We start from the raw sequence: 13706 nt of genomic DNA, 5'->3' as shown, positions 1-13706 counted from the left end.
AAGTAGAAACATAAATCTATTACTCAGGCACATATTCGGAGTAATGTTATTTTTTACTACTTTTAAATGGAAGACGAAAATCGTTAAAACAGCAGTAATTTTTTTACAGCTTTATAATAAATTTCATAGCGTACATAAAACACAACGCAATTACTTATTTACACGATAAATAATTTGTTTAGCGTTGTAAGCTATAACCCTCAATGCTTAGTACACAAAAGGTATTAAATGAGGACTTCATTCTGCATAAATTAAATCAAAATTCTCTTTTCAAGTAGAATTATAAAACAACTTTTGAATCGTCATGTTACAATCATGAATTAAATCTATTAATGTTTTCGAGAGCAACTGGCAAGAAACTGAGTAGTTACTCAGATTATAAAAGCTATAATATAACGGTCGTCAATGCCAAAGACTAGTTGTAGTAGTGTGTACAAGCACAGGTGGACTTTATATTCCCTTATTTTCATGATCCAGTGAATGGCGATCTGATACAACCTGAGGGAAATCAGACACAGGATTTTACGCTTCACCGGAATTCCAAGATACTCCTTTTAAAAAAAACCTCGACGGAACAACCAAACAGTTTTTATTATTCGAACCCGGGAATAGAGGACTGATGACCGGGAATAGCAAGACACTAAAATTTAATTTTCATTATCTATATATGTATATTATTCTATTAAATAAATCAGTTTATCCAAGAAACCAGTGAAAGCAGTTAAAATTTATTCTTTTTTTGATCAATTAAAATGAAACTACTATTTTATATAATCCTAATGACAGACAGATAGAACGACGGACAGACAATGTTACTTTTAAAGAAGCAATTGTTATATTCATGAAAATCTTTTAACATCTGGTTTCCGTCTCCTTAAAGTCAAATAATCCTGACATGGACAACTCCTCAATTACTTTAAGGATTGCCAATTAATAAATTTCAATCACATGTTAAAAAACTTTGATTATTAAGGCGCATACAAATATATATATTTCCAGTAATTCCGTAGAATTTACATTCCGTACCGGTTATAGCTTTAAATTTAATTTAAGGGTGCTTGCAAGAACCAGAGAAAGTATATTTTGATTTTTGTCCCATCCAAAAGTTTTAAGATTGTTTCGTTATCAATAATTAAATTGTGAGTAAATTTCTCAGTTCAACAAATTCCACGGAACTAATTTAAAATACAATTACGAGATATAATTCACACACAGGTTGAACAAAAGTTCGTAAATAATATGTGTTTCAGTTCTGTTATGTGTATTGCTGCAGGCAGATTCGAAACAATGTCGCCTAGAATTCAAATAAGAACATTACGTTAGCATCTGTTACAAAAAAAACTTTCTGAAACAAATAAACCAGGATGTCCTATGGTTGAATGAAGTTTATGAAAAAAGAGGAACGCGTGTCGTCGGTAATAAAAAGTGACCTCACAATGCTCCACACCCTTTTGTTTTACAGAATTTTTATTTACTAGTATTTCTTTGAATCATAGATTGTATTTTATTAAATAAACTAGCTGTTACCCGCGGCTTTGCCCGCGTAGAATATGAATATATTTATAAATTAACTGAAAATGTTACGTTAATGTAATACCTCTTTGTATACCATATCGGTGTGTATTTCAGCCCTTAGGGTAGAATATCCAGAAACGCTTAAACGCGAATCAACTCATTTTTAATCGGTAGCCCGAAAATAAAATTTCATGCTTCTAACTTAAAAATGACGGATTTACAGACTAACCTGTAAACGAAATGTCAACCCTTACTTTTTCCCTTTAGGCGTAAAATATCTAGAAACGCTTAAATACGTATCTACTCATTTTTTATCAGTATCCCAAAAATAAAGTTTCATGTTTCTGTCTTAAAAATGACGGACTTCTATACAAACTGTCAACCCTTATATCACCCCCGTAGGAGTAGAATATGCAGTAACACTTAAATAAGTAACTACTCCTTTTAAATCAGTATCCTAAAAATAAAGTTTCATGTTTCCAACTTAAAAAATTCCATACGAACGGTCAACCCCTATTTCACCAATTTAGGGGTAGAATATCCAAAATTCCCTCCTGAGTGGGTGTCATGATATGTTAGTTTATAAGTGTACAGCCTAAAATATAAGTTTTATGCTTCTAGTTCTAAAAATTCTAAACATGACAAATACTTTTAACAACTTACATCCTTTCATCCCCATTTTCAAACCTTTACAACACTTTTTTCCAAATAAAAAGTAGCCTATAATCATAGCCAGTAGGCTCTACACTATTTGTTACCAAATTTTATTGCATAATTTCCCGGGAAGGCCATAGGAAGGAAGCTTCGAAAGAAGTGTTTTGTGCCACACGCGATCGAAGGCCTTCGCTCTTTCTTCGTCCAGACTAGATGCTAATGCCTGCCTTGAGGCTATTCATATATTTTGGTTATATTATTTAACTTTATTCCTAGAGGCCTAGTTACAGTTTTCAAATTATACCCAAGTCGTTAGAGGCTTGTCAATATGTCTTGAAAACTTTATTCATTCATGCGACCCTATACTTTAATTATTAAACTGTCAAGCCGAAACCCATTAACGTTAATAAAACACAATAGTCATAATATTGATGTTTATAATAATTCGTAATGGTCCAGTCGATGATTGACAGATACGCGTTTTTTTTTTATTTATAAATTAATCTTTATTATAATTATCTCATGAGCGGCGTTGAAGAAAACAGTTTTAAAGAAATAAATAAATAATCCCGATGAATGCACGGAATAGTCATTTTTCATGACATGGCAAAAGACATTTTGCTTACAACTTAATAACATGAGTTAGAATTTTGTAACTTCAAATGAAATAATATTATAAACTAAACAGCTAACAAATATCCCATTGCTGGGCTTATGAATCTCAAATACAGATTAGTGGATAGAGAAAATGATAAATATTACATTGAAGTTTGTTAAATACACTGCATATAAGTAGACTTGGAAAAACACGAGCTAGAGAGAGAGAGAGCTTCTTTTCCAGGAACCATTGTAATTGGGCGAGCAATTGCATAGTCATCTTTTTTAAATATTATAATCTTATGTACAGTCGGGGTAAGAAAAGTTTCATCACCTTAATACCTATTTTCGTGTGCTCAGTATGAGCGATAACCTGGTTTACCGATTGAGTATGACGTATTGCGTCGCAATGTCATTATAAGTCACATCTACCAAAGAGTATAATAGCGTTTAAAAGCTATAATAATAATAAGCAGAAGCCGTCAATCGGTATGATAATTACCAACTTTTCACGAAACCTCATAGTCCATAGACGAAGGTTTTTTTACTCTGACTGTACATGTTTATGAACTCCTCCTAACTGGCAGGACTGAGAGAGTGGAGTTCTTCCAAGACTGATTTTAACAAATCTATTAGTGTGTTTAATTCGATCTATGTAGGTGGCGCTGTGATCGGGTTAAGGTATCTTAACAAATATAATATAATTCTCATTTTACCGTACGAATTCAGGACGGAGAGGTAGGCTTCTGTTAATCGTTATAATCGTACCAATTATATATATTATGACTGTATTGTCCTTTATTTTTAAATGTTCACTTCTCTCAAGACTTTGTAAGACCATGTCACCTCTGACAAAGTCGAATCCAACCAGTTAATTTTTTATAAATACATTATTCTAAAAATCCACTCTAGGATTGGTGTTCTCAATAAATCCTTATATCATATTCCTAAAATGAATCATTCAAATTAACATAAAATGAGAAAACAAGATCAAAAAGATGAAACATCAAATTTCATCTTTTGAACCAGTGATCGGATCGTTCAATATAATACGTACCTTCAATTATATCAGCAACCGAATCATCGATTTTGAAAGAACTCATTTCTACACAGTGTACCCTCTAATACATAATTATTTACCTTTGAAAACTAATCGGGTAGAACTCAGTAACTTCACAAGAGTTTATCACTGTAGCTAGATTAACTGTCAAACCTGAGACCGCGTCGAAACTGTAACAGATAATAAATGAAAGAAAATTAAAAAAAAAACTCTCAGAATGCGGGCACAGACAGAAACTTTTAAGCTCCTATTACTTACCTACAAACTTGAAGTTTGTAGGACAGCAAATCATATGTACTGCATCGACTGCTCTAGTACACTATGAGGTTGCAAATACGAGAATATTTCCTATTCATAAACTTAACCTAAATACAAATAAAGAGTTTGTGAACTCTCTATTTAACGTTTTAGCAATTTGTTAATATTTGAGGAAGTACGACATTATTAATAACAAAACCATTCGTTTTGATAAAATCTACGATGAACGCGATGAAGATGGACTTATAACACATAGTTTACGACTTTGTTAAGTCAAAACATCTTTCCTGGGGTAAAGGAAGTATTCAAATCAATAACAACTTTACATTTCCGAATTCATGTTAAAAAAATATTACTGATTAAAAGCTTATTATTCCTTACAACTAATAAAAACAATAATATGGATTGAAAAGTTTGTAATGAGTTTTATTTGATTTTTAATTTCAGAATATATTAATTTTATATAATTATTACATGTATTATTTATAATATGAGTATCTACATACAGTGTTCACATACATACATATACACATACATATATATATATATATATACATACATAACACAGTTCCTAGGGTTGGTATGTATCAAGTGTATCTTGTTGAGCCTACTTAGGAAAAAGTAAATTTTGAATCAAATAATTAATATCGTACCAATTAAAAGTACGAAAGTAAAACCTTTTTAGGAATTATTAAATAAAAAGGTCTCACCTGATAGAAACTCAGTGAGATCCTTTAGTTATAAATTATTAATCATCATACTTAAATAAATAAAATGAGTTCTTTACAAAGACCAATTTCTGTTCGTGGCTATTTAACTATTGAAATCTATCAGTGCCTTTGCAAATCGCTTTCAAAACTAGAGCGGGTCGCTATTATCCTGATAAATAGGCCACAACTCATAAACTTGAAGATATCTAAATGAAGTTTGTAAATATAAATGCTGATAATATAATATATTGCACATATTGTTCCCACAGTTTCATAATAAGGCACATTATTCCGTCCAGCCCTGTCCTAGATTCCTAATTGCTCCCTTTCGTAGCACCTTAATGACTTCCCCAATTTTCGACGGTATTCTGTTTTAAAACGTCTCTTGCCAGAGTTTCACGCAGGCTTTGTTTTATCATAATTTATGCCACTGCATTACACGGGAATAATTAGTAATAATATACGAATACCATATAATGTTTTAGAAGTTTACTTTAGTTTATTAGAATTTTCGAGACCGATTAATATCAATTTCAACGTATAAAGAATGTACAATTATTGAAATTAATCATAATTAATTAAATTCGATTTTCGATTTCAGTGAATTTTCCACTTAAGGGTTAATTAATTGATATCAATTAACCTATTAGATTATATATATTTAATTAGATTACCAAACGAATTAAGTGACTGTTATTGGCATGACATGGCATGACACAATTTCAACCCATAGCAAACATCACTGCATTCATATGCTTAATTTGTATTTATAATCCATCTTGTGTAGTGGTCAAGGAAAACATAGTGAAGAAACCTGCACGTGCTGGAAGAGAGTCTGCTACATGTATCCACCAACCTACAGCAAGTTGTTGGATTAAGCTCTCTTCCTACCTTCTCCAACCTTCTCCTTAAAAGGGAGAGAAGAACCTCTGCCCAGCAGTGAGACTTTTACAGGCTCTTACTACTTACTTACTTATTTTTGTATTAATTTTTCCAATAATTGGTTATTATTCCAATATTGGTAAACTAAACGACTTACTAAATAACGTGTATTGATAAGATTTTATTACTAACTAGTTGTGCCCGTGACTTCGTGCACGTTTGAATTTAACAAAAAAGTTATTGTTGTAGCCTAAGTCACTCCTTATTATATAAGCTCTTTGACTTTCACTGGAAGCCAGTGGAAGCCCCTTCAAAATCGGTCCTGTCGAGATTAGACAGACAGATACAAAAAATAAAAAATAAATGTTATTTTGGTATATGTATCGTGTATATGTACATACATATGAATTCAGTAAAAAGCGGTTATTTTAATATTACGAACAGACACTTCAATTTTATTACATGTATAGATAGCGTATTGGCTATCTTAAAAGGCAAATTCTGAGATCCTGTGCTCTAATCACGTATCAAGCTAATAAAAATAGGGTTTGCCAACTCAACAATTCCCAGTAACGGTCCGTAGTCTAAAAGTTGTCAGCGCTTACCCTCCAATATATCAGCAAGCGGTCAGCCCTGCGGTTGAGCTCTTTCAGTTAGCGTCGGATAGGATAAGTGTTAGGGCAAGAGAGAGCGTACCTTTGTAAGTTATTTGTTGCTCTGTGATAAATAACTAATAAAATCTATTAAAATATCCGACGGTCAAGCGTATCGTGTAACTTCAAAGCGTAAACCGCTATCATTAATGAGTAAGCAGTTTCTGCTACACTCGGTCGCAAAGCTTGTTAGCCGATCAAGGACCTTTCAAAGGGAATTTGAACAACTTTAAATTGAAGTAAAATTTTGACGAGATTTTCAGATGCTTAATTTGAAACCTTAATAATTTTGTGAATATTGATTTTGTATTCTTCTTGTGAGCAATAGAACTTAAACGACGCTATATAGGCGCCTAGTAATATGAGGAATTCGATTCTGTCTAATTGAGCTGTTGCCATGCCCCTTGTAATTATATTTTCAAGACAAGATGGATCCAGTCGATACAGTATACTATTATAGAACAGGGAAGGTTAGTAGATTACAGACTATCGGACGGCTTTATGCAATACTGATTGTATAGATCTATATTAATATTTTCGTGAAGGTTCACAATTATACATCGTTAGAAAATAATGATTTTTTTAGTCGACAATATATATCCGCAAAATTCGTATAATCGCGATATTTCGATATTAAATCCATAAAATTCAATGACATGACAGTTCAAAGGGTCGCCATGTAGGTATGACGTGTACGGATGCGGTCAGAAAGTGTGTTCCAAATAATAAATTCGTGAAAGGGTTCCGTAGGCTCGATGGAAACTAATCCACAATAAATGATAAAACAACGTTTATGAAAAGTAATATGTTATATGAAAAGTAAAGGACAAACTGTATGTTTAGTTTTATTTATTTCAACCGAGCGCAGCCGGTTGTTCGTCTAGTAATTAATATTTTTATTAACTACTAATTCAAAACTACGAGACTTGATAAACTGCAATACTTGTCATAAAAAAATTATTTAACCAACTTTAAACAAATTATTTAAAAAATAATCACCTGTGTATTTTTCCGCATGCGTATATGTACTATAGAGACATTCTACATTGCAATATAAGCTACTTTTTATTTTGGTTAATACATGGTCTTTTCCAAAAAAATGCCAAAAATTATGATAAACATTAAAGTAAAGCTCGACCATAGTACGAATAATATAATTTCGAAATATATTTCACGTAACATAAGTTGAATTTAATAAATGTAAAAACAATCTTTAATATAACGCTTAAGTGTTAAAGAGTTAAATTTAATGAGTCACTATCGCGCTGCCGGGATAAGACTCAAAGTGCATTACAAGTCATTAGTGTAGGATGCTAAATTCTCGTTTAGTTTCCGTTTCCCAGTATAAAGTATCACTATGAGAACACATCGTTACTAGCTCTTGTGAGTTTAATCATCGCTTAATTTGATCGAATCTTAACCGAAAATTGTAGGTCCAAACCTAGACATACAGAATTTAATTGGTGGTAGGGCTTTGTGCAAGCCTGTCTGGGGAGGCACCATCCACTCATAACATATTCTTCCGCCAAACAACATTACTTAGTATTGTAGTGTTCCGGCTTAAATAGTGAGTGAGCCAGTTTAAATACAGGCACAAGGGATATAACATCGTAGTTCCCATGGTTGGTGGCGTATTGGCGATATAAGGAATAGTTAATATCTCTTACAATCGCCAATGTCTTTGGGTAGTGGTGATCTTACCAAGTGAAAAAGACAATCGGGAGGAACCATGATTTGGTTAATTCATCACGCATTTAAGCAGCGTGATCGATAGAATAAGCTCCTAGTCTTCTCAAACGGAAGCTAAAGCCCAACTGTTGGAAAATTACAGACTGTAAATTCCTTTTTTATAATTTATTCACATTTTGAATTATATTTTAATAACAAATTATACGTAAACGATTACATATTTTTCTACTCATAACTTATTCGCATATAAGCCATTACAATATATAAAACTACGGCATTTTTCTTGAACAATGTACAATAAATCAAAACAATAACATTTCAAGTCATATTTTTAATCTCGACTCAGCAAAGAAACCTGTAATATCCCTCAGTCATGCCATAGTTGCATATAATGGCTTTATTATCATAACGAACTTAGTCTCCGGCTTCATTCGCGTGAGCTATGAATACGGCGATAAGTTTTTCGGCTTTCCTACCTAAAAATATTTAGAACATTTAATATCTTCTAGATCATTTCGATATCCATCTCTCTCGTCCACTCCGCCTATGATCCAAAAGCAATTGGATATGGTCCAAAATATGATGGAAAACATTAAAGTATTCCAATGTTGATGTATGAAAAAAGTTGTGGCATCATTCCTGAGACTTCTGGATCTATCCAGATTATACTAGTCATTTAGACATTACGTGTTCCACTTTGTAGAGTTACTGTCTTGGCTGTTTCCGTTGTTGGTTATTTTCTGTGGATTAAAGGTTAAAACTAGAACTTGCAAGAGGATTTATTACCATGCGCTGCCATACCCACTTTTAAGAGCATAATTACTTTATCCCTCTTAGGAGAATTACACTGAGCTTGGCCTCTACGATCAATGCGGATTGTAATGTAGGTTTTTGTGTGTATTCTTTATAACAACGTGCAAAACAAATGTGTTATATATAACAAATACCTATTCGTGATTCACCTCACTAATATGCTTCAAAACTATGCTTCAATAATGAGACGCGTGTTTTCAGCTACTTTTTCTTTATACACGAGGAGAAATGACGACGACTTTTAAAGCTGCTGTTACACTGTGTGCAACATTACTTAATTGCTATAAGAGATATTTTTTAATTGAAGTATTTTTTATTCGTGTTTTCTATAGATTGAATGCATTTATTTTTATCGTGAGTACATCGCCATTTTTGTAAGCCAAAAAATAACTATTTTTCATTGTATCTTAAAAACAAATGAATAGTCTAATCTACCTGTTGATTCCAAATTGGTACTTTTTTAAATCTCAGTAATGGCTCAGACCCATATTGCACCTGAACTGTAGGACGCCTTCAACCAAATTAAGGCATGTTTAATTTTGAAAAGTTGTAATTAATCAACAAATCTCTTACTTCGATTAAAAAGGTCGTTTGTTCTTAGAAAAGCCAGAAAGTGACTCACCAGTTACTTTTATAAACGTAGAAATGAGCGTGACTTAGTTTAACAAGCTGACTATCTCAGCTTTGCTTTCCTAACAAGATTAAGAAAAACTAGATGAACCAAAATATCTTTACGGGTTTACTTACGAAGCACCATTCCATAGTGCTTACCTAAATGCTTTTTAATTAATTTAAGGTCAAAATAATTAGAATGTTATTCATACATGTATTTTTTTAACGTAGCTTGTCCTTAATAACTGTTATGTAATCCGTACTACCTTCCCAATACAACGCGTATTGTGATTTGTTTATACTAAAAAATATATACTGCCTCAAAAACGATCTATATAAATTACTGCGGTTTCCATAATATAATCCCACCACTGGTTTACGTATTGTTGTCGTATTTAAACATTTAATTATCGAGTACGCCACGTGTTTGTGTTATAAAAACCGAACTGGAACTGCTAATAATTAAAGTAAGGCTTTAAATTGAAATTACTGTATTCTCACGAATATTTGTATTGTACTTTTAACCGCAACATTTAATATGTTTTACGGAATGAGAAATTGATTATATTGAAATTTGTGGTTTTAATTAAAATTATTCTTGTTCAAATACGTGATCTGTCTTAACAATGAAATGAATATAATTTCTACGTATATCAAATTAAAACTTTTCACAAAATAAGGATCATTATTTGGAATAACAGCATTGAAAACGCTTAAGTGAAAATAACGAGAATTTCATTTCTATAAATAGAGAATATTTTCCAAGTTGAATTCGCGTAAAAACATAATATTTTAAATGCTAACAGCAATTTTTTAAACGAAATTCAGCTGTTAGCGTGTGTGTTCATTTAAACTTTTAGTTTAAACGTTACCACAATGTCAAGTACTTAAAACTTGTGAGGATCAGAGAAATTTGAACTTTTTGCAAACGCTATAAAATTTAAAGTTACAAATGACATCCACGTCGTAAGTGTCTGGTTTAATCATTAGTGTACTTTTATAGCATTGCCCTCAGGCAGATATCTCAGTATCTTTACGACAAAACTTTGTCTGAGATTCATGTGTTTAACTTACATTACGTATTCGAAAGATACAAATGAAATCTTCATAAACTTCTTTTATTTATAGTAGTTAAGCAATGTAATAAATATTAACCTTTCTTTACATCGCCAAAGCACCACCCACTTTGAAAACTAAGATGTAATATCCCCAGTTGCTGAATACAATAATACTAATTATACTAAGTATTCCTGTTCGGCGGTACACTATGTGATAAATCAGTGGTGCAACCTACATAAAGTATTTATAGTTAAAACAATAGATCTACTTATTTAACAAATATGTTACAAAATACGTTTCCTATTCCAAAATTTATAAGAATACATATAATTAATGCAAAAAAAATATGTTAGCTTGAATGTTATCAAAACTATTCATTTTAAATGAAACAATAAAAACAAATATGTTCGGAATTAAAAAAATACACTTCGCGAGTAGTTATATAGTGTTACATTAATCATAATCACCATAAAAATGGCTTGTCGGTTAATAGTCCTTATCCTCCTAACAGCACCATTCATTTACTGTCAAAAAGTAATTACTATTTTATCGGATTTTAATAATGATAAAGACGTAGAGTTTTTTAAAACAACACTTCCGTGGATTGTTGACAATATTGGTTCTGATATCGATTTGAAATTTCATTTTAAAGATAGTGGCATAAAATCAGGTCCGAGACAGTGCGTTCTATTTCAGTTGTCAAGAAATACATATCTTCAAGTCGATTACTTAAGCTGTGAAGCAAATGGTAATGCATATACTGAATGTATAAAACATCTACCTATCGATATACCTCGTTTACATAGGTGCTTAAGATCAAATGTTAAGAGGATTGTTAAAAATGCTGAAAGAGAATTTAAAAGATTTAAAGCAAGTGTCACTCCGGTTTTAATTCTCCCGAGGCGAATAATTATAAATGATAACTTGCCACAAAATATTTTAAAAAGTATATGTGATTTATATCCTAGGCAATACCCTATGCGACCAATAGGTTGTATTAAAACCTCTCCTCTTCCTGGTAAAAATCAAGAAGAAGAAAAGAGTGAGCCGGAAGGTAAAGAAAAACAAAATGACGATAATAGTAAGCCAGAGAGTGAAATAAAACCAAAAGAAGAAAAAAGTGAGCCGGAAGGTAAAGAAAAACAAAATGACGATAATAGTAAGCCAGAGAGTGAAATAAAACCAAAAGAAGAAAAAAGTGAGCCGGAAGGTAAAGAAAAACAAAATGACGATAATAGTAAGCCAGAGAGTGAAATAAAACCAAAAGAAGAAAAAAGTGAGCCGGAAGGTAAAGAAAAACAAAATGACGATAATAGTAAGCCAGAGAGTGAAATAAAACCAAAAGAAGAAAAGAGTGAGCCGGAAGGTAAAGAAAAACAAAATGACGATAATAGTAAGCCAGAGAGTGAAATAAAACCAAAAGAAGAAAAAAGTGAGCCGGAAGGTAAAGAAAAACAAAATGACGATAATAGTAAGCCAGAGAGTGAAATAAAACCAAAAGAAGAAAAAAGTGAGCCGGAAGGTAAAGAAAAACAAAATGACGATAATAGTAAGCCAGAGAGTGAAATAAAACCAAAAGAAGAAAAAAGTGAGCCGGAAGGTAAAGAAAAACAAAATGACGATAATAGTAAGCCAGAGAGTGAAATAAAACCAAAAGAAGAAAAGAGTGAGCCGGAAGGTAAAGAAAAACAAAATGACGATAATAGTAAGCCAGAGAGTGAAATAAAACCAAAAGAAGAAAAAAGTGAGCCGGAAGGTAAAGAAAAACAAAATGACGATAATAGTAAGCCAGAGAGTGAAATAAAACCAAAAGAAGAAAAAAGTGAGCCGGAAGGTAAAGAAAAACAAAATGACGATAATAGTAAGCCAGAGAGTGAAATAAAACCAAAAGAAGAAAAGAGTGAGCCGGAAGGTAAAGAAAAACAAAATGACGATAATAGTAAGCCAGAGAGTGAAATAAAACCAAAAGAAGAAAAAAGTGAGCCGGAAGGTAAAGAAAAACAAAATGACGATAATAGTAAGCCAGAGAGTGAAATAAAACCAAAAGAAGAAAAGAGTGAGCCGGAAGGTAAAGAAAAACAAAATGACGATAATAGTAAGCCAGAGAGTGAAGCAAAACCAAAAGAGGAGAAGAGTGAAGAAAAAGAAAACAAAGAACAGAGTCAGCCAGAGAGTGAAGCAAAACCAAAAGAACCAAAGTAACAGGATGAATTCGATGAAAATAATTAAATGAAAAATGAACATATGAATAAAATTTTATAAATTTACATTTCTTATATCACCAATGCGCCAATATCCTCGGTAACTGAGATGCCTCTGTACGTAAAAATATATTATCATAATCAAAATAATAAATATTATATTATATACGATGTGACAATTTGGTCAAAATATTAAAAAAAACGTTTCTAAAAATGACAATGCCGTTTTATTGCTCAATAATAAAATACATTTTTAGCATAACTGGCAAATTTTATTAATGTAACTTTTGAACGACTAATAATATAATATACATTTAATTTTTGATTCTTGAATTTTAACTCTCCATACAAAAACTTGAGTTTATAATTTTTTTATTTAACGCAAATTATCCGTAAGTAGAAGTTTAAAGAGACCTCAGTATAATGTGTTAAATTTGTTTGCTTTGAGAAATTAATTTATTGGTTGGAAGTTTCAATAACAACTTTGAGGGGAATTGGGCAAATATTGATGACATAGTTAAGGAAGATTTATGGCACCAAGAGACAGGTAACGATGTAAGGCCACCATATATAAATAAAATTGTAACAAAGTCGTCAAATTAAAAATATACTTTTTCAAAAGCAGAGTTTCGTAATTTTACAGGATCATTTCAAAAGTGAAGCTATCAATGGTTCTGTACAGACAAGAACAGTCAAACTTATTATTTTTAAATAATTTCAAATACAGGTAACATTTTTGTTTGACTAAATACAATGAATAACGAAACCTAACAATAAAATTAAAAAAAAAATATATTTTACATAAAAGGGTAACTTATAAAAGCACTATGTTTCTTAATTCCATTCCATAAGTGAGGGGAAAAAAGTCGTGTTAATATCAACAAATCCCGGAAACGTAATAAAAACGTCGGGTGGACGTTACTTTAAACAGGCCCTATTTTATTTAAAGACTTTGTACACGATACGACCGACCATAAAACGCATACAAAAGGACACATTTCCA

General features: G+C 31.7%; 2 protein-coding genes across 2 annotated transcripts in view; one reads left to right on the top strand and one right to left on the bottom strand.

The window, feature by feature from the left end:
- The window catches only part of LOC113397982 (uncoordinated protein 58-like), a 153520-nt gene that overhangs the window by 129160 nt on the left and 10654 nt on the right, over positions 1-13706 (bottom strand). The gene's annotated exons all lie outside the window — the stretch shown is intronic.
- On the top strand, positions 10960-12768 carry LOC135193585 (cilia- and flagella-associated protein 251-like). Its single transcript, XM_064216667.1, has one exon. The coding sequence runs from the start codon at positions 10977-10979 to the stop codon at positions 12702-12704; it is 1728 nt and encodes a 575-aa protein (XP_064072737.1). The 5' UTR covers positions 10960-10976; the 3' UTR covers positions 12705-12768.

The sequence above is a fragment of the Vanessa tameamea genome, chromosome 13 (genome assembly GCF_037043105.1).
Source record: "Vanessa tameamea isolate UH-Manoa-2023 chromosome 13, ilVanTame1 primary haplotype, whole genome shotgun sequence".
Classification (NCBI taxonomy): domain Eukaryota; kingdom Metazoa; phylum Arthropoda; class Insecta; order Lepidoptera; family Nymphalidae; genus Vanessa; species Vanessa tameamea.
This window is presented reverse-complemented; position numbering and strand designations above follow the sequence as displayed.